At 48.0% G+C, this 27,995-nt stretch overlaps 2 protein-coding genes across 3 annotated transcripts in view; both read right to left on the reverse strand.

The window, feature by feature from the left end:
• The window catches only part of LOC135387804 (neurogenic protein big brain-like), a 112,518-nt gene that overhangs the window by 22,176 nt on the left and 62,347 nt on the right, over positions 1-27,995 (reverse strand). For both annotated transcript variants that reach the window (XM_064616943.1, XM_064616944.1), the window contains exons 2-3: positions 25,840-26,044; positions 23,603-23,683 (exon numbers count right to left, since the gene is read on the reverse strand). In XM_064616943.1, the coding sequence (XP_064473013.1) occupies positions 23,603-23,683; positions 25,840-26,044 (286 nt within the window). The remainder of the gene's footprint in view (positions 1-23,602; positions 23,684-25,839; positions 26,045-27,995) is intronic.
• Positions 10,664-11,694, reverse strand: LOC135387805 (uncharacterized). The gene is made up of 2 exons (XM_064616945.1): positions 11,120-11,694; positions 10,664-11,012 (listed from the first exon to the last, which is right to left on the reverse strand). Exons 1-2 carry the CDS (start codon positions 11,579-11,581, stop codon positions 10,716-10,718), a joined length of 759 nt encoding a protein of 252 aa, XP_064473015.1. The 5' UTR covers positions 11,582-11,694; the 3' UTR covers positions 10,664-10,715.

Below are 27,995 nucleotides of genomic sequence, written 5' to 3' on the forward strand. Positions count from 1 at the left end.
AGCACTGCCGGTGGTAGGATTCGAACCGACCACCTCCCACTCTTCAGCACGGCCTTGACTGCCACCAACGAGCCGATGCTTTTGACGGCTACAAAATAGTCTGGGACATAAAACCTGACTACTGCTAGGAACACTACACCACGTTCAAATATATTAATATTATGAAGTGAACATCCGCTATTATCTATCAGCGTATCAGATTAGCAATCAGGGGAGAAACGCAGTTATATGGACTCGAGTGCGTGCTCATATCGTGAAAATCATCCGCCGTTATTTGGAAGAAAAAATAGCAGACTCAATTTTCTCCAGTTGTCGCTCCTAAACAGGGAGTATAGTTGGGAAATTTCCGCATCGCGCGGGTAATCCGTGGACACCGTGACCGCGAGATTTTCCTGCCAAGGCTGTGGAAGCACGAAAAACCACGATAGCCCAGCCCTGATCGATGCCTTTCGGGTGGAGCCTTCCGGGATAGGTTACGCACTGGCGACTTTTTCGAGATGGGCTTCGGAGAAAGAGATCCAGGAATGACGTTGTCGAGAGAAGGGATCTTTCGAAAGGGATGTATCGTTGTGTTCCGAGCGGGCTCTTCTAAAGGTCACCAATTTCGACTTCATAGGTTGGAGACTGACGCATCACAAAGGTGACTTGAACAGTAATTGAAAAAAAAAAAAAAAAGGTCTCGCAGTTAGAATAGTGAGACAGTAGTAGCGCAAGCGGAAATGATCAAATAATAATAACAGCGCCATCAGCGCCATCCTTATGAAGTTATGTACTCTTCGTAAGAGTGTATAAATGTGTTGTCCGTACACTGTAAACTGGAAAACACCCTTATGGGTGTAAATGGCTTGTCCTATAACTGACACCTATTTTTACACCGTATATGGTCTGGAACACCCTTTTTATAGGGTGTATTCCGTGTAAATCACCCGTGCAAAGGGCGCTTTTCTTTGAAAATGCGTCTTTTGCACCCTTTAAACACCCTTTTAGGAGGGTGTAAGATCGTTAAACACCCTCCTAAAAAGGTGTATAAAGGGTGCAAAAGACGGCATTTTCAAGGAAAAGCACCCTTTCAAAGGGCGTTTTACACGGGATACACCCTCTAAAAAGGGTGTTCCAGACCATACGGTGTAAAAAGAGGAGTCAGTTATAGGACAAGCCATTTACACCCATAAGGGTGTTTTTCAGTTTAAAGTGTATTGCTGTACTTTTTTCATGCTGTTGCACGTGAAATTGCTTATGTAGCAGACCCACAACTAAGCAGACTGCTATATGGGTCTGCACGTGTTCGGTATTTATACCATTGTTCACTCGAAATATACAGTCAACTCAATTCAATTTAATTACGAAATAATAGAAATAACAGAAAGAGACACTCGAGCGAGGAAAAAAAAGAAAACGCGTGCGAAAGACAAGTTATCGAGCTATTTGCTTGTGTGCCTGAAATGGCGGTCCTGAGCAGACGTCACAAGGAAGGACATGTGCCATATGAGGAGAATACAGAGAGCAACAGCACTAGCACTGGCGAAGAAGAACCAGGGTTTTTCCACTTAATTGCACGCCTATACTGCTTGGTATAGGTATGTCTTCGTCCTCGCTTGCGCAATGGCTGATCTACCATGGATGGGAATATTCTATCCACGGGGACGCCGCCATTTTTGTAACCACCCTGTAGCGGTCGACACACGTCATAGGTAACATCATTTTGAGGGCACGTGACTCGGTTTTCCGCCAGCATAAACACGGTGCTCCATACCCGACATGGCAGATATGCTTCCCAAGCTTGAACGTGGCTGAGACCGGTGACGATTGACAACGACCAGCAGTACGAGGTCACATTTGCGACGATGCATGTTAAAACCACGGCCTACTAGATTATAACGACCATGTCGTGGGCACCCCTTCCCAGCGCCGCATTTTTGGAAGGCAGCGGTGGCGCTACTCATCGTGCCAGTTATTGCTTCCTCAACTTCTACAATACTTTGTACTTCAGCTTACCTTAGTATTTCTGTGCAAGCGGTGGATATTCTACGGATGTTTCATTTTGAGGTTGATTATCATCACCATTCTACGCGTTTTCATAGGAGCTATCGCTGTCGTCTGCTACGGTAGTCGTACATACGCTTCGGCGCGTTCAGAATTCAAATTTCCATCGTCCAATGGTGGCGTGCCGATGAGTAGCGCCCCTAGCAGATTGTGCGGACGGGCTCCTCATAGGGGTTGCCCATTATGACACGGTTGTTATAATCTAGTAGGTCGTGGTTAAAACTAATCGAAAGGCGTTACAAATCAACGCACAGAAGCAACAACTGCCATTTTTACGGTCAAATGTACGATGACATTTGCAATAACGCAGGACTAGGAGAGTGCGGTCCTCTCTGTTGCTCGTGGCAGTGTCGCTCGCAAAAGTGGTTTCTGCGAGAGGGAAGAGCAGAAAACCAGCAGGTTTAGCTACAGCGTAAAGGTGCACTACGCCGACATTAGGGAAATTTTTGGAGGCCATAACTGTCAGCCATCCTATACGCAATAACACGCAGAGAAGAGCAGGGACTTGGTTTAGGCCACTAATAACCTGGCTGCGTGGAGGGACGCTGTTTGAGATGCAAATTACGCTACGTGCGAAGGCTAATTTAGAACAACGTTCACGCTACCTCGTATTTAGGGTTCTCCCATTGGAGAGAATGTTTTGTACTTGAGTTGTGGTCCTGCTTCGTACAATGGGCGGTTATTGTGGGTAGGCGTAAGATGTCGGTTCCAGAGTGCATTTTGGGAAGATAGGCGAAGCAGTTTCAGTTAGACCGAGGGTCCGCACCAAACGAAATTAACGCGTGTCTCACTATATGCTCGAAGCAGCGAAGGGACGTGACCCAGTGGGTGGAAGAACATCTACCCGTTGGCGACATTTACCTCCGTGGGCACGCTATAAACACTGCGAGGGAGCCGGCTCGATTCGCCGGTTTTCTACCGGCTTCGGTTCCTATGGACGTCTGCCCACGACGTGTACTTTCTCACAGACGCTGTAAGGGTTGTAATTGCAAAAGGCTCGTTATTTTGTATGTGCCTTCACTTTGCCATCTCGCTGTTGAGCCGTGGTCCTTGATGTTCGTCACACATTCCTCTGGGAAACCGGGCGCGGGTGACGGCCTTCGCGCTTTGTTGTCTCGGGAAACTGCGACAAGTTCAAGATGGCGGACAGGATTTCGGGATTTAGGCCAAGCTAACACGTGAATTTTCACGTGAGCAACCTTGTTAACTTCACCAATTAGGTATTTAGTTTCTGTGGAGTGCCTTGATTGGACTGGAGTGGGCAGCGGTCATTTTTGCCCCATAAAAGCGGGCGCATGTGATTTTTGAGTAGCTCGAGCGGGGACCATTGCTACAGGACGGTCTAGGACACCCCCGCCGGGTTCATGTTCAGCCAACTGTAAGCCTTGTACCATATTAAACCTTGTTATGCCAGCTACCTCGTCAGACGTCCTTTTTGGAAACCAGTCCCGATCTCAAGCAACACATCCCGCACATCGTGGAGAGGGAGAAAAAAACTTTTACTGACGCGCACACAAAGAAACAAAATTTTCTATACCGCTCATTTCGTGATACACTTTTCTCTACTTTCCGTATCCAAGCAGGAGCTGCTGACTTGTTGCAATACTGCCGTAAAAAATAACTGAGACGTCTGGGCTCGAGAGCAACGCTTAACTTACGGGAAAACAAACAAAATACCCGGTGCAGAAGGACTTGTGCCCCGGATGAAAAGCCTTCGAGCCAAAATGTGAGCTAACTCTTTCCGACTCTTCCCACGCAAGCGCTTTCCTATGTCAGCGTGACCTGTTGTACTCAGCTCTTTTTTCCCCCACATCGACATACATCGAAGAGCGCAAAATTACGGTGCGGGGGAAGCAAAACCCAACCGGTCACGCGCATCATTTGATAAAGCTGCCACGCCTTCTAATGGGACACAGGGTTGGGAGACCTTCTCTGTCGCTTCCAGGACGAGGGTGTGCGATCAACGGACAGCGATAAACATGCGATTGCTGTTAGGTAAAAAAAAAAAAAAGAAAACTGCCATCGGTTTTCTTTTCGTTTCCGCGATAATGAGGTGCTCTGTAATCAGAGTATCGGTTCGCCTGCACGAAGGCGCCAAGGAGGGAGTTTTAGGGAGTAGGGTACCCAAACGGCTTTGGGGATCCCAAGAAATAAAGAGTCGTCACTGTGCATTGCACAAAACACTGCTTATATAGATACGCACGGATGATCTGTTATTTCGCCTCAAATCTCTTCGCTGTATATCGATAACGTTTCTTCAACGGCTGTGTATGTAATCAGTTCAAGGAGGGATATGTTGATGGTGAGGGCAACGCATTTAAGATGCGGAATTTAGGGGAATGTGGGGCAAGACGAGACAGAAATCTGCAATTGAACGCGTAATTTTTATTTTTCGTATTTATCGAAAGAACTAGTCATAGGCACATTCTCAGGGGTCTATAGAGCTTCTGCTGACCTGTAAATGCAGAACGGACATAGGCGGTCTAAAATAAGCATAGAACAAAAAATTCAAAAATGCAGATTGTGCCATCTTGCCCCAACCATCGGAGCAAGACGAGTTACGCCGTGGTAATGAGCTACACAAATTAGTTCTTGCATTCCAAGCTGATAAAGTAAAGCTCGTATGCCAGGACACAACCCCCTTGAGCCCACCGTCCACTAGATGTGTAATAAAACCACACAGAACCCGGCTATATTGCTCCATTGCTCCACCGTTCTTTGCAAACAACGCACTGCCAGTCTGATGTGCCGCTGGTCGCTCGGGGGTGGGGGAGGGGATATATTTATTAGAACAAAGGAAAGGGAAAAAAATAGGGGGAAAGGTCACCCAAACGGGACGCCGGCTTGCTATTCCGCAAAGGAAAAAAGAAGGAAAATAAATAAAAGAAGAATAAAATAAATAAACGAGGAAAAGAAAAGAATTAGGAAATAAAGGATAAACTAACTGGTCGCCCGCTTTTGAGCGCGCTTCTGGTTTGCTGGAAATATCCCAGGAAACACGAAAATATGCTGGAAAATCCTAGGCGATATGTTAAAAAAAATGTCTGAGGAACAAGCTTAAAGCGAACTAATAGTTGACTTATCCGTTAAATTAAAATTAAATTTAAATTACATTAAATTGTCGCGTCCTGCCCATGCAGTGCATATTATCGGATGCATTATTTTTTTTTCTGTTCAACACAGGATAACCAAGAGTGCCCATATTTTGCATATATCTAGATGAATGAAAATGAATAAAGAAATAGGATATGTGAACTTACATTGACAGAATAAGCCGGCGAAACGCTGCTGCGCATATAATAAGAAAAATGACTACAAAAAATCGCCCTTCTTTGGCGGGTCTCCACATTCGTGGCAGAAGCAACTGCTTTTTTTCTCTTCAATTCTGAGACAGGCGGCGTCTTGCCCCACATTACCCTACTTCCCAAATTCAAAAGCTTCGTCTGGCATCACTAGTGTGCATACCTGGGTAGCAATGTCATTACTGTAATGAAATTACAGTAATAAATTACTTTTTCTGGTAATTTGTAATGTAACGCATTACTTTTGATATTATGTAATTTGCAATGTAATTTAATTACATTTTGGCAGTAATTTTAATGGCATTACTCATTAGTTTCTACAAAAGAATCGACTGTGTTGGCACTTGGCAGAAAGAGTTAGTTGTTGTTGTTGTTGTTGGCAGAAAGAGAGTTGCCGACTGGAGAGAATTCCAACGCCCACTATGGACGGCGACGGACTCAGTCGGCACAGTGTTGTCTGACAATGAATTTCCACATCTTCAATATCATTACGATTACACTCGCAGTAATGATTTTGTAATGTCATTACTTTTTCGTAGTAATTCTAACGTAATTTCATTACATATCAATTGCAGTAATGAGTAATGTAATTTAATTAAATTCTAACTGGAGTAATGAGTAATGTAATTTGCTAGTGTGTCCCTTTGAGAGCGATTATCCGCCGAGGCTATATATATATACGCTGTTTGGGCCATGGCGGCTGTCAAAAACCTCTCTACCATACCGCGACCGTTTCCCTGTCATGGTTGGAACCCCACAGCAACAGAGACCTATAGAGCTGCGGCATGGCCTAGCGAGTTAAGGCGTCCGCTCGTTGCTGGGAACGGGAAGTATAGTGGGGTCGAATCCCATCACCGACTGTGCTGTCTGATCAGATCATCATCATCATCATCATCTGAGGTTTCCCGGCAGTCTTTCCAGACGAGTGTCGGCACAGTTCCCACTGACGTCGGACCAGGACACATACTAACCCCCTCGATCCCCCGCTATTTACTGCTGTCCTCTCTCCACCAGTCCACGTCTGTAAACCGCTCATAGCCGCAGTTGCTTCGCGGCGTTAAAATGGGACTTAAAAAAACACAAGGGACCTGAGCAAGGCGCAAAGAATATGAAGGGTGTTCGTGCGCGTGCGGAGAATGCTGTACCAGATGTTGCCACTCAAAGCACACTTATAGTGCCCCTCTACTTGCCCGTTGTCGTTCTATAAAACCGTGCCCACAAGACCGTGCATCTTAGCCGTTTCCGGGACGACGTTTCCCGCCACCTTAACCCTAACGACAATCGACACGGCGGGAATTAAAGGGGATTAAATGCGAATTAGGGTCCCTCCGAAGACTCGTAATCCCTTAATCCTACAAAGGGTGACGGCGTTATTAGCGCGACAGTAGCGACGCCTCTCGCCAAGAGACAGAAGCTTGAACGACAGCGAGATCGCTCGCTCCATGTGCCGGATGCACTCTGGGTAGGCGGTAGTCACACATCATAGCAAATGTCGACGGACACGTAACCATAAATGTGGTGAGAGACCAGACTGTTCGTAAACAATGCGACTGCTGGTTCTGTGCGTCACTTTGCAACGTGCTCGAAAGTTATTGGCTCGACAAGGAAGAAGCGGCCTAGAGCCATAAACCTTTATTACAATTCCACATATTCACCTCGAAGTTCAATGTAGTTGGCACACCCATTCCGAAGCTCCTGTAACCATCGAAAAAAGAAATCCGACGTACGCTCTCCGAAATATGCTTCGGCAGCTCCTATCACTTCGGTGACCTGCGAGAATCTCTTTCCTTTCAAACGTTTTTTTTTTCTTTTTCGGGATTGGAAACAAAAAAATAGTCCTATGGGCAGGATTCGGCGAGAGCCAGTGCACTGTTGCGAACTAAGGAGGCCTTTCCGGTAGCTTCCCGCGCAGTTCTTTTATTTTACTTTTTTTTTGGTGGGCTCCTTTTACTGTTTCACCCTTCTGGAGAGTGTCAGTCACCAAAACACGTTCCTTATCCCCGAAAACCGCGACCTTCCCCTCTGATCTTTGAGTCTTGAGTTTCTTCGTCCTTGGAGTATCCGAATGCCGCCGTTCCCTGGAGATGATAGTGATGAAACCACGTTTCATCAACTGTAACATGTCGCTCAAGAAAAGTGTCACTAGAACGCTTAAAATGCTGCAAAATCAGCTTGAAGGCATCCATCCGACGTTGTTTCGCATCGCCATTCAAATATTTCGGCACCCGCGCTCGGCTGACGGCTTCCGCATATAACCCACCCTTCGTTCACTGGATATGCCTAAGGTTTCTGCAATTATCTCGGCCGAAATTTGCCCACTTGCCAAAATGACGTCATATGCACAATCAACAATTTCGGGTATTGGCACCGTTGTAGATCTCCCTGATCTTCCGGTGTCTTCGGCGTCAAAATCCCCACACTGAAAGTCGACACAGAATTTCTTCACGGTTGAGTATGATGGACACTCGTCGCTTAATGTCTGCATCGTGCACGCATAGCTTTCCTTGAGGGTTTTCTTCTCCAATGGACAGGAACTTCGTGGCAGTCCGAAGTTGAAATTTCACGCTTGTAGTAGACAAACCAGCGGCATGGCCGAGCGGCTAAGGGGTCGGCTCGTTCGTCATAGCCAAGATGGTGCTGAAGACTGTGGGAGGTGGTGGGTTCGAATCCTACCACCGGCTGTGCTATCTGAGGTTTTCTCCGGGGTTTTCCTAATACTTTCCACACGAATGTCGGCACAGTTCCCTTTGTGAACATGATCGGTCTTCTACCACACTCCAATGGCAACTGTCACATTCTCAACTGTCGCGATCACTTCAGAAGCTACCTTCCTGGCTACATGGGTTGCACGCTTCTGCGTACCCGAAGTCGTCGTCTCTGGTCGGGGCCCGCAGTTTGAAAGACGACTCTTCACGGCCTTTACGAAGGCCATGGGCTCCACACGTATCCGTACGATAGAGTTATCCCTCTTCTTGCAACGGTCTTGTGGAAAGATTCCACCGCCACCACAAGCAGGCGCTCATGCCGCATAGAGACCGCACTCACTGGTCCGATGACCTGTCCCTCGCCCTCTTGGTTATTCGCATCGCGGTCAAACTGCTCATCCGCCAAGCTTGTCTAAGGAGCATCACTTCGGTTACGCGCCCACGTTTTCATACCCCCCCCTCCCCCCCAAAGGAGCCAAGACTCGATCCAACCAGGCCTCGATGTCCAGCGCCTCGAACACGCTTTCGCCGGGCTTCAGGCAACGTCCACCAGCGAATATCACACGTCGAAATCACACGCCTCCTCGGACTTACGCAGAGCCTCGCATATTTTCTGCGAACCTCCCTATATACTCCTTCCCACACAAGGTCCTATACGCCGCACTCAAAAGACGTCAAGAAACTGTCGTCGTCAACCGGGTAAAACCCGCCTACGTCGAAACAGCCTGCTCTCCTGTTCGCGTACCCGGTGCTTTCGTCACATCGTCGCCTCCCACCCTCATCATCCACAATAGAGTGACATGGAGCCATCACTCTCCAGCCTCGGTATACCGCGACCATCTACACACAGGAAGTCACGCCAATCCTTTGTGACTCACAGGTACCGGCCAAGCTACCAGGAATTATCGAACTGCATTAAAGCCGGGGGTGGGGACTTGGGGGTGGGGGAGGGGTAGATGTCGTGCGCACCCACGTTAACGACGAGGCGAGCTGGGCACACGATTATCGCAGCACTTGGAGAAAAATACCGCACACTATAAATCAGTCTGCCGCAAATCTTCGCGCTGCGTGGTTGTCCGGTTGTTGCTTACGTTGACGCCGAAATCACAGCTCCATCGACAGTATTGTCCATGGTAACATTGAGAAACATATCGTACGTCACTCGTTGAAATGGCGCCAATCAGGCTCGTGCACGTGACGTCACGCGTAGTCTTTGAGCCACGTGACATGGGAAAACGTGGGTGGTGGTGGTTCTGGTAAAAGGGTTTGTTCTTGTCAGCCTCATAGAGGTGGGCAACGTCACGACTGACGCCCTGGAGGAATGTGCGTCCTGGGCCGACTTCTAAGAGAACTGTTGCGACATATGCCTGAAAGCGTATGAGGAAAACCCAGGAGAAACCCGAGACAGCACAGTAGGTACCGGGATTCGAACCCGGGTACCCCCCAGTCTCGACGTGACATGGCCACGGAGCTGGTGAACAACATGAGGTCTAGGGTGCCTCAATACTAGCTAATATTCAGGCACCCTAATGGGCTCATACTGCGAGCTGAATGAGGCAGCAGCGTGCTATTTTTTTATTTTTTTTTGCAATTTTTTTTCGCAATAGATACTTATTAAGAATCATGGGAAATGGTCGACTTCAGTGTCTAAACTAGCAGACGACGCACACTATGGGTGCTGAGAGTGAATGTGCCTGACTCCAGAGACATCTTTAGAAAGCGCGCCTGTCAGAGCCTGACTAACAGACTGTGTTTTTCCGTATATGTACATAAACCAATTTACTGACGGTAAGCACGCACGTAATGTACCATTAAGTATAATGGCTGCAACAAGCAAACTTCAAGAGTGCGGTCGCGTGTGTAAGCAGCGGTTTTTCAGCTGCAGCTGGAAATAAAAAATGCGTTAAAATCAAAATGTCAAAAATTCGTTTTTGATGTCGTGCGTTTCATATGCTTCCATACATTCGTATGTCGGAGAAGTACGCAGCACTACCGTCACTGTGCCAATATCTGGCATTGTAGTCCTGAAGGGAATGGTCAGCGCTTGACAACGGCGCAACAGTCACCCATATACTGCTTCAGAAGCGACTGGGAAAGAAATTTTAAACACGCAGCGAGCACAAAGCACCTTGCCTATCGGAACCTGTGAGTCGCTCGAGACGGCAGCGAGAACAGCGACATCCTACTGTGACTCCGGTGCCGCAATAGGCTTTCCCATATCGCGGGACAAAACGTGACGTCATTGCACAAACCTCATTGGTTGGTGTCGTGTTATTGCAATCTGCCTGCTGCTGTGGCGGCATGGTGCTGTCATAGGCGAAGTTTAGATGGAACTGTGCAGACTGAAGAAAATCGAGGGAAAACAGCCCACACCGGGATTCGAAGCCAGTCTCGGCGTGGAAAGCATAGTATATGTCACCTGTACCACTCTTTGCACAAATATGCATGGCTGTGTCGGGAACAACTCATCCTATGCAGCAAAGAAAAACAGATTTTCCCAGGAAAAACCCAGGAGAAACCCAAGACAGAAATCCCCCTGCAGCATCTTTCAACACCCTCTAAAATTTCGTGTGGCATTATATCTTGTATGAATGGACCCATTCAACTGACAACTATCGGACATTTCATTTAACATCAGGCATTAAATCTTTGCAGCGTCGGTGAATTATCCAAGTACCAAAGCAATGTTCAATTCAGGTTCTGTCACGGACTTGGCAGAAGAGATATTCTTTGCGGGATTTGCTCTCGTGGCCCACGTCGCATTGGCCGATGATTCTACGCTCATGTTGTCGTGTAGAAAGTGGTTCAAGTCATTCTCTTGAGGGCTTCCCGGTTGTATGGAGAGGTAGTAGACACTGTAGCCCAAGACGCCCCCTCCAAATATGGCCACCAGACAGCAGGTCAACACAGGAGCTAGTAAGGGCGGACGCCGGATGGCAAGAGCGTCGCGCCTCGGATTGCTCTGGACGGGACCAAAACATGATTTCAGCATCAAGAAAACGTTCATGCGGCTCTGACTGATCCACTGACTACTGCGCTACACGATACGCGATAAACTGACATGCTTACATGATGGCGTTCCGGTGCTTGGTCTGGCCGAAATGGCGGCGTTGAACTCGCGTTTGGCATAGCAGCGATCGCTTTACCTTGGGGACCCTCTGACCCCGCCGTCATAAGGGGTGGGGTACCCGTCTTCACCAGAATGGGCACCAGGGGTTCCTGCGATTTGCTATCTGGTGGCAACGCAGTCATCGACCCGTGAGGGGATGGACTTGTTCGAGAAGGACCTTCTTCGCCCTTTCTCATTTTTACGGAGCTGGCACCGGTCTTGCCCTCTATGTTTTTGCCATCCCGGACGACGGTTGGAATGCCTCTGGAGGTCGACGGGGCTGTTGTTTCCGGAGGAGATGGTTCTGCGGGGCGCGTCTCGGGGGGTTGTGGCTGAGGTGAAGGGCTGGGACTGCCTCGACGTTCGTGCAGTCGTGTTTGTAAATCTTCGTCTTGACTAGGGGTTATGAAGATTTGACCCATGATACTAAGAAGGCGTAAAGCTGTCAGCGGAACGTCGCTGTGCGATGTCTTCGTCTGGAAGGTTCCACAGTCGGACGGTAACGACGACGATGTTCGTGATTGCTCGTGGCGCACGGAATGTGTCCAACGAGTGAACAACATCATCATCTCTATTTTAATGATGGTGATGATGATACCCCACTCGAGAGCCGGGCCCTGCCATCACGTGTGCCTTCAGTAATCATGCTACCCTCCACCTTTACCGTTTCAAGGCCATTCGACTCAAAGTGTCATGGAAGAGGCCACGGAAAAGGCAACCCCACTAAATGCGCAGTTTTCTGTCCCAGAAATGGCGCAGGTGACTCCACTGCTGGAGGGGACTGGTCGTCAATGAAATGTCCAGGACGAATTTATTTACATGACATCGAAATACAATAACGGAGGAGAAGGACCGAGCTAGATGTTTTTGATAATTCCAACCACACCTGTTTGGGTTCAAAGGAGTGTGCACTCTTAAAAATGAACTTGACCGCATAGCACGCTCCTAGCCAACCATCATCCCGAGTGACATCGTTCTCTCCCCGGATTGTTGGAAAAAGGGAGGCCTTTTTGTGACACTTATGCAGAAATGTTAACTGTCACAAAGAGGCGTACGCCCCGCGCTTTCCACAAATCAAGAGGGACAGAGGTGTCATTCTGTACAATGGGCCTTCAGCGTGCTATGCGGTAGAGCTTTGTTTTAAGAGTGCTCTCGACCAACATATATATTTCCTGGCTCACACTGCGTGGAAATCCGCTCCCTATTATGATCATCATGAAAACAAGAAGACTATAGAATGTCAAAAGAATACGTCGTGAGTTTCGAATTTCGATCCATACAAGCACACTTTGCAGAAATCTGTGCATATCTTGTATTCTTTGCTCTATGCCATTGAGTGGGCATTTATACTGTTAGTAGATTGCTAGTGTTATACATATTTTCGTATTTAAAAAAAACGGTATCATGCTTTGCATTTGTCCAAAACTACGTTGTCTCCCCAATTGATAACCCAACGACAGGCCCGTAATTGATATTTTCAGGTTCACTGCAACGAGCAGCCATCAGTGCGAGGGAATGTTAATGAGACAGCCCTTAATTAAGGAACATTTAACGAGAAGCCATTAGAGGGCGCTCCACATGCTAAGAAGATCTATTTTCCGGCAGTGACTCGAAGAGAGGAGACGTACCTGCTCAGAAGAAAGGTTTGAATGACCGATTACTCGCTTTGTGTGATTTCGCCGCATGCGAGCGTGAGTCAGCGATTGGGTTTCTTATACCCGACAGAGACTCCTCAGAGATTTGCTCTTTTCTCTTTCTTTTTTTTTTCTCTCTCACATGGATACCAAGTTGTCTCATCGGGCTGCGACACAACGCACGGTGGCATCTCCGACACAGGTCACGTGCTTACAAGAACCAAGAAGAACGGCTCGTACAGGGAATTGTGCCGGGAAAATACCCAGACAACACAGCCGGCGCCCAGATTCAAACCCGGGTCGCCTCCCAGTAGAAGTTTCACTCGAACGTTTCCGAAAACATGATAAGCCAACCCCCTGATTGCTTTGGAGTGGCCGACCCGACGTTACGTTGCTGATTGCAGATTGCAGATTGGCTGGCACAGATACGGAGTCGGAACTCGGAAAGTCGAGTCACAGGAACCGGAGTGTGCCTCGACTGGTCGTCCTCATACTCAGAGCTGGAGCTCCGGGTTCAGAGCGCCTCTCACTCCGCATTCACTCCGGAGGAATTGTGCAGAAGCCGAACGCGGCAGGTTCCAGCCGAGCGGAGAGGGAATGTTAACTCACGTGACTTCCGGTATTTGCCTCGTAGTCAAAACTATGGCTCAAAACCGTCAAAACGACGATGACGCAAAACGGAGAACATGGCAGGCATGGCGGAACATAAACCGTGTATTCACACGAGCGACATTTGCCCAGAAGCGGAAGATGCGAAAAACGTCATAGCTTTCTGCTGTCACGTGAGCGCTCAGCGCCGTGTCTTCACGTACACTGCTAACCATGGGGAATATCCTGCGCCACAACCACAAGATATTCCGTAGCAGACGACAGAAGACGTAGAGACAGTCGTCTGCTAAGTGTCGTCTGCTAAATGCGCAGTACGGCACTCCCGGTATACCGCACCGTGTGAATGCTCAACACAACACGGGACGGAACTTCAGCTCTATAAGAAGCAGTGTTTTCGCTTTTTCTTCCGCTAGAATCTTCCGTGAGTATGTCGCTCGTGTGAATACACGGAAACGCTACTCAGCGGAAGCTGGCGCAGTCACGTGACCGGAACCCATAACCAGATTTCGCAACCGCTCCGGCGGCGTTGGTGAGAGCACTCTATAGAGCGCTCAGAGTCGAAGGAAAGAGCTCCAAATGAACCAGTCGAATGCAGCGAGAGTGCTCGGTTTCGACCAGTCGAAGATGAAAGGTCGTTCCAATCGGAACCAACCAGTCGATGACGCCATGAGACTCCCTGTCGTCCTTGACTACGAGAGGAAAAACGCCACGAAGAAATAACCCACAAAAGGGACGGGTTGTTACATCACTGAAGCAACGTAGCGACGGTCAGGCAAGACCAGAGAGAGACAAAACACGGTGAACGTCGAACACGTCGACGAGAAATGCTGTCTCCGCTTTTCTTCTCATAGCCAAGGCAAATGTTACCAACAAGTTTAATGGATATTGCCTGCGCCGATTTTAACGAAAGAGAACGTAAAACGCTGAAACGTACCAAGAAAAAGAAATACTATCGTCCGAAGGGCCTTTATATTAGCTACTAAAAACCTTATCTAAGTGGCGAAGCTCGTCGAGGGGAAAAAGGCGAAGGAAAAAGAAGAAGTAGAAAAAGAAGAAAAAAAAACAACTCGCATTCAAGTGGGCTCTTTATTTTATAACCGTGGCAGCTGCTAATTGTTGCCTGAATGGATACCGCGTTTCAAGCCATGAGAAGCTCTCGAGTTTCAAAAGGGGAACCATTTCTTCTACCCTTCCTTTAAATTTTTGGGGAGGCTGTATCGGAGCGCAGCTGCCGCTATTCAGCGCTTATCACCTCCTAGGAAAGAGAAAAACGAAAAGCGGGATAATCTAATTTGCCGTTCTTTGTGCGCCAAGCGTGTCAAGACTAAACGCGTATAGCTGTTATTCAATGCCGAAGAGGACCTCCTCCTCCTTTGCCACCGTTCGACGAAGAGTCATTCATCTTGTCTGCTCTGCAAGGTTGACAGCAGGTTGTTCATTTGAGGCGGTGGATAATTGTTTCTATTTCCTGCAAGTAGACCACCGCTCGAGATGCAAGTTTTCTCGCTATACCCAATGATCTCAACGTCAACACGGGCTCCGCCTTGGAATCCCTTTGTGCGTATACTTATATCGGCGTACGTAGGGAACTGACAGTGTGGCGTAGATGCAGGCCTGAGTCTGGGCACTATTGAGTACGTGGGGAAGCATTCCTTAAGTATTTGGGAGATAACGTACGGTCGTACAGCAATCTATCCATTCCGAGTATTTGAAATCGGATGTTGCGATGGCCTTTCTTGTGTGTTTCAGCGTCAGAACATCAATTTCGAACGTCAAATACGCAACTCACTATATTCCAATTGTAGCGCTGAACGGTCTCTCGTACTCAACCTCATTACAAATAGTCGATTCATCAAACGCATTCCAGGAGGCGTTTTACGTAGACAGTGAACGAATATCCAGGGTCTTAGCCGCAGCCGCCCAAGCGTCAACCGCGTCGAAGACGAGGGAATCATCTGTGCCGTGTTGTCCACGTCCACATCGGTGGACGTGTTCTCACTTGTCACTGTCGATTCTAGCTTTCCCAAATGAGTGACAACCACCGCTACGGCAACCAGCACAAACACCGCCACCAGACATATCGCGAGCAGTATACCATCGGTGTGCTTTCCCTGTACGAAGCAGGTACGAGGAGGACACTAATATACTAATAGCACGGAACGAGCGACTTGTCATCAGACCGGCAAGATTCTTACTACCATTGCAAGCATGAAAGTGCGATTGAAGTTTCTTAACCATTAAGAAAGTCATTAAACAGAGATACTGCACTACTTCATTGCGATTATTGTGAAGATAGCGTCATTATGTTGTGGTGAGCACAATACCAAACTATGTGCAAGGCATACCCAATGTGGTCTCGAGCTCAAATACTATCGACATCAAATTAGATAAGTCGGTCAGATAGCACCAAGTTTCCGCAATTAGAAGTGGCAACAATCAACGAATGTCCAAAGTCCCAGCCGAAACACCCCACGCGTCAACCGCGTCGAAAGTCAAATTGAGGGAAGCGTTCATCACCGTGGCGTTGCCCATCTCCACGTCGATGGACGTGCTCTCACTTGCCACTGTCGATTCTTGCTTTCCCAAACGAGTGACAACCACCGCTACGGCAACCAGCACAAACACCGCCACCAGACATATCGCGAACAGTACCATCGGCCTCCTTTCCCTGTATGAAGGAGGTTCCACGGGCGCGTTGTCAGCTCCACCTTGCGCTTCTCCCTTCACCAGACTCTCCTCGCTCTCTTTCAATACCACTTCAATCACCTCTTTCGATGGAGCCATATCTGCTTCGATGTTGTCTGGTTGATCTTGGACATCCAATTGGGAGTTGTTGGCTATTGGGACGGAGTCTGTGGACAGCTTGCAATATGAACCAGAAAATGACTCTTCGACGCGCCCCTCCTGGTCCACGATAGGTGGCGAAGCGGCACCGCTGGTCCCTGGTTTAGTTTGCGCAGAACGTTTAACGGTGCCTACGTGATTTGGGGTGGGGATATCCGGATCGTGTCCCGCTGCGGCTACTGAAGGCTTAGGAGCGATCGTTTGGAGGTCTTGGATTTCGGACAGGAGTTGGGTCGGACTGATGCGGCCCGTAGTCTTGGTGCCTGTTCCAGGTAAGATTGGTGGTTGTGCGGGGTCAGATCGCGTTGATGCCGAGATGCCTAGAAGAGCTGCCTTTTCGTCGTCGGGGGCCGTCTCGGTTGTACCGGAGGATGCCGGCCGTTTCAGGGAGGCTGCGACGTCCGAGATGTGTTGGACAGCCCCCTGGATCTTCCACCAAGGTGTTGCTGTGTCTGGCGACACATTTGGGAGGGCTGTAGGAATTGTGCTGGCAAGTGCCGCTCCGGTATTCATTGGAAGATCAGCAGGAACCTCACCTCCGGTTATCTTTGGTATAAGAGTGGGAGCCTTCACTGGGGAGCTGAGCGCCGAGACAAACTCATCAGGCGAAAGAGCCGTTTCAAACAAACTGAGCGGCGACCGTAAACCTCCAGGAGGGCCGGTCGGCGTTTTAGGAAGCTCAGAAGGAGCGAACACGCCGGGTAGAACGATGCTATCTTGAACGCCCCAAAGGTAGAAAAGAAGTTCGCGACCCGCTGCAGTCTCTTGTGCTGCGATTTCAGATTCGGATGGTTCTACAGCGAATGGTTCGCCTTCAGAGGAGACATCCTGGCCACCCTCATCTTGCTTGGCACCTTCGTCAAGACGAGGTTCTGGTTCTGCTTCGCGAGGAGGGAGTTGGGTCCGTTCCTCGTCCCCGGCGGGAACATTTTCGATGTCTTCATCCGGTTCGCCTTGTTCACCTCGATCCGATACTGAATTCTCTTCATCAGGGGCAGGTTCAATCCGCTCCTTATCTTCGTTAAGGGTTTCTGGGCGGTCCATTCCGATTAGGGTGTCTCCCGTAACAAATAGAATTGACGGAGATGGAAGGAGAAAGTCGTCCGGTTTGTACAAATCGCAGGTAGGCAATACAGAGTATAATTCAAAAAGCATGTCGAAAGATAAAGAATCTCGAAATAACTGACTGAGGAACTTCTCTGGCGGCTCGATTCGTTCACTCCGAACGTCCTTTCGCATGATGATGATGAGCACGCGCAGCGATGACTATGGTGATGGTTGACCTCTAGGCACCATGGGACAGAAACTGAAGTGGAACACCAAGAGCATTTACAGGCTAATTTTCACACATCCCGGCGGCGTGGCCCAGTGGATGCATGATGCGCTCGTCGGTGTCAAACTCAACTGAAAGGCAACAGTTGACGAAAGTCAGCGAGTGCCGGTGGGGGGACTCGAACACACGCCTCTCTGATTGCCGGCCAACTGCGTTATCAATTACACTACGCCAACATCGGGCTCTCGCATAGAAATCATAAGGACTACAAGAAAAACTGAAAGAGAAACAAATAGGGTAGAGCAAAGGAGTCCATGTCCGCGAGCCGCCATGGTCGTGATGTGGCCACAGTCTTTCAACCCGTGACCGCCACTCCACTTGGGCATCCCTGGTATCCAATTCAATCCTTTCTCCGGCTTCCGGCAATCCACTTCCGGCTAGGACTACACTAGCCGGAAGCACGTGACCTCACTCGCGCCGCCTCACTGGCGGCGACGCGTGCTGCGATGTCAGACTGTGGTGAGTTTCAGTATTCGCTGTGCTAGTTTTCTTTGCTGTAATACACAGGTTCACATCGGTGCAAAGAACAGTTTCCTACGTTTATCTGGGATAATCTGGGATGGCGTGCCGTAACCCCTTTAAATGTTTCGTTTCATATCAGTTCGTTTAGCCTGTGCAATTTACATCGTCATGCTAAAGACACCACCACCACCGCCTGTGCTGCCCGACATTTTCCCCCGACTTTTCCTGCAGGTTTTCCATAGATATAAATACCGTCCACTCAATCATGCTGCGTGTGCATCATCTGTCGTGTCTGTACACCGTTCCTATAGACCTCTACCTGTTTGTAAACAAATGACGTCATAATGTTCGACAGCGCCACGAGTTTGGTAGAGTTGAACTACTATTCAAAGCTAGTGGCGAACAAGGTCGCGCCCGAAAGCCACGGTCTTGAGGGGATTACGATGGTCTCTGAAAAGGACGCGACCTTCGGTCCTACTTTTCTTTCTATAGGAGGCAGGGAACAATTGCCCATTCGTGGAACCCACCTCAAGCCTTCCGATCTGTTTTGGTTTCGGTGTGTCTACCCAACGTCAAAATGACGTTTCTCGGGTAGAGGTTTATAGGAACGGTGTACAGACATCGACAGATTACTCCGCAAATGTGGTAAATCTTACCGTGGCCCTATGAAACGTTGACAAGCGAGTTTCGAACACTGCTCACGTTCGTTCGGTCTTTGTAACGTTTGCCACCACGACCAGCAGCAACCATAGCAGACGACAGCCGCGTGGACACCCACACTTGCAAAATGAAAGCTTCTGTAGAAAACAAGAGGGTCAATCCAAGGCGTAGATTAAATGGTCCCCTTCTGTGGTCCCACCTGCTTAGTCACAGCAGACGACACTGTTAGTTCAATATCCTAGGCCCTTTTGGGAGGCTATAATCGCTAGATGGCGTTGGCATCAAATATACTAATAGCACGGAACGAGAGACTTGACATCAGACCGGCAAGATTCTTACGACCATTGCAAGCATGAAGGTGCGATTGAAGTTTCTTAACCATTAAGAAAGGCATCAAACAGAGATACTGTACTACTTCATTGTGATTATTGTGAAGATAGCGTCATTATGGTGTGGTGAGCACAATACCAAACTATGTGCAAGGCATATCCAATGTGGTCTCGAGCTCAAATACTATCGACATCAAATTAGATAAGTCGGTCAGATAGCTCCAAGTTTCCGCAATTAGAAGTGGCAACAATCAACGAATATCCAAGGTCTCAGCCGAAACACCCCACGCGTCAACCGCGTCGAAAGTCAAATTGAGGGAAGCATTCATCACCGTGGCGTTGCCCATCTCCACGTCGATGGACGTGCGCTCACTCGCCTCCGTCACTACTGATTCCTGCTTTCCCAGCTGACTAACAACCACCGCTACGGCAACCAGCACAAACATCGCCACCAGACATATCGCGAACAGTACCATCGGCCTCCTTTCCCTGTACGAAGGAGGTTCCACGGGCGCATTGTCAGCTCCACCTTGGGCTTCTCCCTTCACCAGACTCTCCTCGCTCTCTTTCAATACCACTTCAATCACCTCTTTCGATGGAGCCATATCTGCTTCGATGTTGTCTGGTTGATCTTGGACAATCGGTTGCGAGTGGTTGCCCTCCGCAGAATCCTTGCAAAATGAAGCAGAGAGTTCTTCCGCGCGATCGTCGGCGTACGGTCCACCTTCGCCATCGGCGGCTGGTGAGGCTCCTCCGCTCGTGTTTGCACTCGTCAGCTTACTTGGGGGAGAGTGTTTCATTGTCCCGTTCAGGATGGGTGCCTTTATGTCAAGGTCTGCTTCCTGCGGTGAGTCGACCTTTGAAGGCTTTGGAGCGATCATTCGGAGGTCTTCAATATCAGACAGGAGTTGGCTTGGACTGATGATGCCTGGAACAGCGGCTGTTGTGATGCCCTCCCCTGGTGCGGTTGGCTCTGCGTGACAAGGCTGTTCGTCGTGACACAATGGAGAGGTTGCACTTGTTGGAGCTGATGGAATGGCTGGCGTCTTTCCCGGGTCGTTTTCAACATTTGGCGGTGACTCGTGGCCGCTCGGAGACGATGCGGCGACAGAGGCATTTTGGTAATCACGTTTGACCTCCTGCCACGACGGCGGTGGTGTGTCTGGAGATACATTGGGGGTCGGGTCTTTCCCATGGAGTGTCTCTGCGAGATGAGGGAGAGAAGCAGCGGGTGTCCCAATTGTCGGTGCAGTGGCTGGAACAGCTGGAATCGTTCCTCCTACGGGAATCTGATCACTCTTAAGACTTGCAGAGGCATCAAGGCCGCCTGGTTCCCCTCCGATGTGAAGTGGTTGACCACCGCCGGCTCTCTCCTCTTCGGGTGTCTTCGTTGCAGCACCTAATGGGACGACGGGAGTGGAGCTTTCTTTGGGAAGCCCTATGTTGTGTGGATGATAAACTTCTTGTGCTGAAGAAAAATGGTCACTCCTGGAAAACGCAGTTTCATACAAACTGAACGGTGACCCCACTTCCTCCGCTGGCGGGGCGGGAGAAGCGAACACGTCGTGGTCAACGATGCCAACCTGGACGCCTTCCAGGAGAGCGAGAACGGCATCGCCAGATTGGGTGATGTGCGTTGTCCAGTCCGTATCAGATGGTTCCTCTGGGACGGGGGCAGATTCGAGCTCTTGGTCGCCTTCCAACGGATGGTCCTCATTAGGTTCCGGGGTTTCTTCGCGGAGTTCCTCGTCTTCATTGGAGGAGATACCCGATTCAGATTCAGGTTCAGGTTCAGTAACCCCCGGTGGAGGTTCCGAGGGTGGCACATCCAGGCCTGCCGGGGGAGTCTCGTAGAAATTGCAAACAGGTTCCGATTGTTGGGCGAACATCACTGTGCTCCAGATATCCGATGGAAGCGAAAGAATGATCATTGCTGCACATTCGTGAATGCGCGCTCGAGTATCAGAGCACGAGAGAGGTTCACGCGGATCGCTGCTGCAGTGGTACCTTTGGCTGCTGTGTGCCACGCCAAGAAGAAAGCGCCACCGTCAAGCCATAGTACAGTTAGACATCCTCATAGCCCTGGCCGATCTCCCTTGTGGCTAATGGCCATTCTCCGTGGGACGAAGAAGAAGAAGAAACGAGACCAACGATCACGACGGGACGGCGCGTTTTTTATGCATTTCCAGGGAGGGCCGTCCTCGAAAATTGTCTGATATACCGTCCTGACCTCCGATGACACAACCAAAAACACATTTCATTTTAAATGTATTTTTAACGGCCGCGCCTCATCTAGTACAACATCTTGGACAAACATTCGAACCTTTTCTTTCCGACATGCTTTCGAACCATTCCCATCTAACCCATCCCGCATATCACATTCCTCCCCCCACCCCTTGCACAGCACCGGACGCAAAACCCGCATTCCAAGCCGATTGTCGGAAAAGCAACACGAAACGTAAAAGAGAGAGAGAGAGAGAGACATACGTCATCTTCAGCAGCTTCTGCGCTTCGGGGAGCTCAGAAATGCCAGGCACGGCTTCTGTATCTGTTTCTGCGACGGCAAAGCATTTGCAGGCTCCGCTTTGCGTCACAGATGACGTTTTTGCATCGTTGATGCACAGCAGGTATTGTACGCGACGCTAGCTCAGAAGGACGCTGTGTGCAAATGCCAGGATGTTAAGCCTAGCCGGTGAATGTCAAGCGGGAGTGATATGTAGCTATCAAGACCTTGCGTTAGGTACATGCATTATCGCGTATAGAGCCTTGATCCCAGAAAAGCGTAGACTGCTTAAAAGCAGCAATGTCCCTGGTAGTTGTTGTTGTTCACCTCGAGTATGGTTCCCGAACGGACCAGTCAGATAGTGCTGCAGTAAAGGGCCCTATGTATATATATATGTGTGTGTCTTCGAGTCCGGCATTTCTCGGATATACATACTACGTAATAGGGAGCTGCTCGTGGAGCGTCGAATAATACGCAAGGGGTAACATCTCACATGTTGCTGAATCCCGTCTTATTGGCGTAATTGCGAGTCGATCAACCTTCCAGAACTACACCTTAAATCAGCTATAGACTCTGGACAAAATGACTTTGCCCACACGGCCAAACACAGGTCCACTATGTGAGGGTCGTAAAATAATCCAATTCTTAATTCCGCGTTAGCGCCGCGAAGCAACGGAGGCTATGGGCGCCGTACAGACGTTGATAAATGGAGAGCAGAAAGGAGTGGGGAACAAAGGGGAGATGGGTTAGTATGCGTCCTGGGACGACTTCAGGGAGCACTGTGCCGACATATTAGTCTGGAAAATCTGCTGAAAACCCAGGGAAAACCTCAGACAGCACAGCCGGCGTCGGGATTCAAATCCGCATCACCTCCCATCAGATTCGGCGTGGAAGGCGAGCATCCTATAATCGACGTGGTGTTCATTGCAGCCAAAACAGACACACACTCAGACAGAGAACACACAACACAAACTGCAATATATCCTATATATGTGTCCTATATCGAGCCTATATGTGTCCTATATGTCCTATATGTGTCCTATATCCTATATAATATGTCCTATAATCGAGCTGGTCATAGTTATATTCAGCAAAGTACATTAGTATACAGTGAACCCTCGTTAATATGACCCCCGATAATCTGACATACGCGCTTTACGACCATATTCTTGGAGAACCATGCTGTGAAACCCCCGCAAATCCCCCCTCCCCCCGTTAATATGACAATTCCGCATTATGACCAAAATTTTCGGGAACGACCATGGTCCTAATAACGAGAGTTCACTGTAATACGGTAGAGTGTCGCTTGTCACGCTTCGTGATCGTCAACACAACGTGTCGCTGTTGTCGTCAACTTTCGATTACGATTATTTACTGGGATATCTAATTAAGGATTAAGTATCCTTCGTCGTGGATTGTGTTTCTCTTTCTCCGCGTGTAGATATTTTTATTAATAAATTCCCCGCTCTTGCCGACAACCCCGTGTTTTTATTATGGAGGCGTAAAGAACATCTTTACTTCTAGGATCAACCTTATTAGTACTGTTATAGAGATCAAACAACCCCGATGACACCGTTATCCAAACAGGCGAACACAGGAAGGAAAGGCATCGGAACAAAATGGCCGAGTCAGCGGGAGCCCAAACACCGTTCCCGGAACTGACAAACACACATCGTCCTCTTTAGCCAACGAAGTACGACGTGACCGGAGAACTGAGATATCTTCGATGGCACGAGCGATCTTTGCGGGTCTAAAGCGCAAGGAAAAGAACCGTACAACGCACAAACATAAGGTTTTCATGTCATATCATATATCTTATCATTTTCTCAAAGTCATAAAGCCAGCCATTTTTTTGCCCATTCCTTTTTCTCTTCTTTATTTTTTCTCCCTTTGAGGGGGCGGCGTGTATTTGCTATAAAGGCGCGTATAAAGATTGCGAAAAATTCTTTGTCAAGTCGTAGTCGTTCTAGATTTGCGTGTCGAACACTGCAAGAACGAAGCTCTCCTCGCGCAGTCATTAGGATGACCACAAGAAGTCTCTGGAAAGAGTGCAATTAGCTAGCACTTACCCAATGGTTCATCCATTTGTTCATGACAAAGGCAGGCCCCAAAGAACGGGCCGGATTCATCGAGGCACCACTGGCTGGAAGCTGTTTGCAAAAATAAATACAGTAAATACACAAAATGCTACTACATACAAGTTCCAATCTTTCTCACATCGTGCACGAACAGTGTCGGTGTTAACTACAATTCTAATTGAACCTCTGCGTGGCAATAAGGGGATAAGTCGACTTATCCCTTTTTAGTATTTTTGCTGCGGTGACATCTACATAGCAGTATGTACTATGCCAAAGAAAATTTAGGACCGTATCGCAATTTATTGGCCCGCGCTACAGGAGCGAAAGAAACGAGAAATGCATGATGTGGTGTCAATGACTGTCGGACTGTCAAATCGGGCTCCTTTTCTATACACAGGCATACAAATGGTGTAGCTTCATTGTGGACAGGAAGTTCGACTTCTACTCGAGAAATATGTTCTCCATGCATTACGTGATCGTGTCAGCAGTGCCATGCATCGAGCGTTGTAATCGAAAAAAACGTGCATACTAATGTAATAAGTCATACGAGGGACATTATTTTCGAGACTGTGCTCCTTATAGCAGCACGATAAGCCCGATCCTGGCTGCTCCACTACACACATCACCATCAAAGTACGGCTTGTGAGAAGTGTTTTTCTTTCTTTCTTTCTTTCTTTTTTTTTTTTGCATGAAAATTTATTGAAGAAGGGGATATGTCATGCTTCTGGATTTCGTTCAATTTCGTCACACACCCGAAAACGATCCTAACAGGATATGCATGTAGACTAGACACATACATCTAGATGTTACACATTTTGCATTTGTGTAATTCGAGGAAACCCAACTACAATTACTATACCAAATATTCACTTCAAGTTTTCTCGGTTTGGAATATTTCGTCTTACCCCCTTGCGGCATACAGAGATTCAATTGGAGACGATCATAAACGATACGGGAGTAGGAGGTCACACACGAAGGCTTCAGCACGCCGGGTCCCTGAACCTGAATATGTCCCTATATAGAGACGCTATACAAACAGGCGATACCAACTAGACTCACGAAAAATTAATAAACAAAGAATCAAACATTTAAAACGCCACTAAGGAATAAATGCCGTGTCTTCAAACTCCTACCGAATTTGTCAATATTATGTATATGATATCAATATATTTATCGATTACCTACGTATATGCCATTACACTCTACGTCACACGCAGTATCTTCCTGAAATATTGTCTTCCTATGCGAAGCGTCTATTATTGAGGACTATGACGTCATTGCGGTGCCCTATCTACCTAGGCGTCTGGCAACATTGCGACGCTTGGTGAAAAAAAGACGCCCACTCTCCATGACGTCACGTACCCTTAGACAATTTCGTGACTTCTTTCCGAAATTCGTGCAATGTTCACTGACGGCATTCAAAATATTTTGCGTCCCGTAGCAAAGTTCATTTATAATAGGAAATGCAATAAATGTCGTTCATTTTCCAGTCCGCAGTGGCACTTTAAAGGGACCTTCGCACCTGTTCCAGTCGATTTCGAAACGACAGTGTCATTTTACTCATCCTGAACCACCGACCACAGTATCGAAAATCCCACGCGAAATAGTTGAGAGTATTCCGGAATTCCCTCTCTGGAAAAACCGGAAAACGTCACTTCCTAAGGACCAATGAGGGTGCGACCTTGAGACAAGAAATACCGCGGAGAGAGTTACGGGGCGTCTCGGACGGCACCTCTCCTCCTTTGAGCGCAGCGCTCTCACCCCTCCGCTTAGGGAGTGACGTCACGGAACTTCTGCGGAAGCAGCGCAATTCTTTAGAACTCGTTTATTTAATATTCAAGCGCTTTTCGGACGAAAAAATTCGCCGAGTAGATTGTCGGCCAATACCGAACATAGTGATAACGGTTTCATCGATTGGGTTTCCGGATGCGACACTGCGTTTTAGGACACAAAGAAAACACACTATTAAGGTTGTTAAAAATATCGTATATGTCACGTATACGTCAAATATTCTAGAGATTACCCTAAGTAAAACTAATTTTACAGTTCCATTTAGCAGTTACTTTCACGAAACGTGCCAACTAACTACAGTTACGAGTGAATTTCACAAAAAACATAACTCTGTAAGTACCGCAAGTAGTTACCGGAAAGTACAGTCAACACGCACATTGCAATCAAGGCAGCACCTGCAGAAGAAGAAGAAGAAGAAGAAGAAGAAAGGAGCTTACACCAGTGAGTGTGCAGGAAAGATAGGCGAATCCAATAGGAAGCCCTTCTCCTCCAAGATGATTCCTGTTGGGATCCCTGGAGGCAAAGACGGTCGAGACGAGGAGGAAAGTGAGCACGAACTCGACGCCGAACGCTTGCCAGGCGCCCAAAGCTTCGTGAGGTCGGCTGCTGCCCAGAGAGCTCTGGTGACCTGGCACTGTCACGCTGTCACATAAACGGTACGATAAAGTCAGCCTACAATATTAGTTAGTCAGTTAGTATACGTAAAGGTAAAAACTGTGCCACCGGGTTACCCAATTCCCGATGCAGTACTATTTGCGGTGTTATACCCCCCGACATTTCATTCGGTCCGTCCCTTCTTTACTGCGTGTTGTTCTTTAACTTTCCTATGGGCCATTTGGCCAAGAAAGAGAGACAAGTCCGTGCCTCGGAACAAAACAGAAAAAAAGTGTCGGGGAGAAACGCATTCTTTGGTTTCATTAGCGAACGATTATCCGCCGTCGTCACTGTCATTATCTCTCTTTATCTCTTTCGTGCTATTTGGACTTAACGTATTTTAAATAGCGCTGTTGGATGTCGTTTGACAATCACCTGTGCGGCGCAGACATTCCAGTTGCTTGTGATTATTCTGGCTGCCTGCCCGACAAGCGCCTGACGTTTATCTTGGAATGGTGTTTAAGACAACCCTTTCTTATTTCATGAACTGCAGTGAGTCGCTGGCAGAGATACAGGTGAAAAGAGGTGCTATACAGGATGTCTTTTTTTTAGGTGCCACAGATTTTTTATTAAAAATCTGACAGCCCCAGATGTGCCGTTTGGGTTAACATACTTGGCCTGGTTAAGTTAACATACTTGGCCTGGCGAACATCTTTCCTGGTCGGTCGCATCAGTGTTCGATGACTAATTAACTAAAATCCGATAATTAACTTATTAATTAGCGACTTTTAGGAAAAACTGAGATGGCAGGATTAAAGGCCGTCGTAGTTGAAAGCTATTCCAGCTGTCAGCGATTTCGATATATTTCTGTGCTTCAAGATAAGAACAGTGTTTTGTTAGCTATGCAAATGAGCTGCAAGCGAATCTGCGCGCTCAAGTTGCTCCGGAAGGGACGTTCCCATTTTTTGCCTTCGGGGTCCAAAGGCTTTCTTTTTTTACTGATAGCGGAACACAACACGCAGTGGCATATCCAGAATCCCAAGCATCGAAGTGTGTTGGAAAAAATTACACAGATGAAAAAGTTAGGGGGGTGTCACTGAGGGTGTTAGGGGGTGTAGGGGGGGGGGGAGTCTGGATAAATCACGGACAACACGGATCGTATCTACAACGCCTACCTGTTTATCTCTTTAGTGCTGTTAAACCCTCACCCAAGGCCCCGATGTCATGTGCGTCAGAGTTGCTACAGCCTTTGCCCCCCTCCCCCCCCCCCCCCGAAGGAAAAATGGGAACCTCCCTTCCGGCGCAACTTGGGCGCACAGATTCGGTTGGAGCTCATTTGCATAGCTAACAATAACTGCTCGTATCTTGCAGCACAGAAACATTTCGAAATCGCTGACAGTTGGAATAGCTTTCGACTACGACGGTCTTTAATCCTGCCATCTCAGTTTTTCCTAAGACTCGTTAATTAATAAGTTAATTATCGGATTTTAGTTAATTAGTCATCGAACACTTGCGCGACCGGCTAGGAATTATGTCCACCAGACCAGGTATGTTAGACGCCCATACGGCATATCTGGGGCTGTCATAGATTTTTAATAAAAAATCTGTGGCACCTAAAAAAAAGTGCGATGATAGGTAGATAAGAATAGAAATAAAATTCGACAATGGCTAAAAATACACATTGCCTGAAGGTCGCGACACTTGCACCGCCTTATCTCTTGAAGCAAATTCTTTCCAATATCGCAAAAAGTTCGTATTAGTAAATGAGTATAAAAATTAGTACATAAAATAGCAGCAGAATAGTATAATTGCGCATCCTAACAGTTGGGGACCTTACGTTTTTTTTTTTTTTTGGTTAAATTACGGTGAAATTTCGGGTTAAAAGTGGGATTTGTTGAAAAGTTACCGTTCGCACGTATGGCCTGGAAGGTCGTGCTAGAAATAGTTTAGCACAAAGGCAACGTCTTGCAAATGATAACAATTCACGCATAAAATTTTT

This window comes from Ornithodoros turicata, chromosome 3 (genome assembly GCF_037126465.1).
Source record: "Ornithodoros turicata isolate Travis chromosome 3, ASM3712646v1, whole genome shotgun sequence".
NCBI lineage: Eukaryota > Metazoa > Arthropoda > Arachnida > Ixodida > Argasidae > Ornithodoros > Ornithodoros turicata.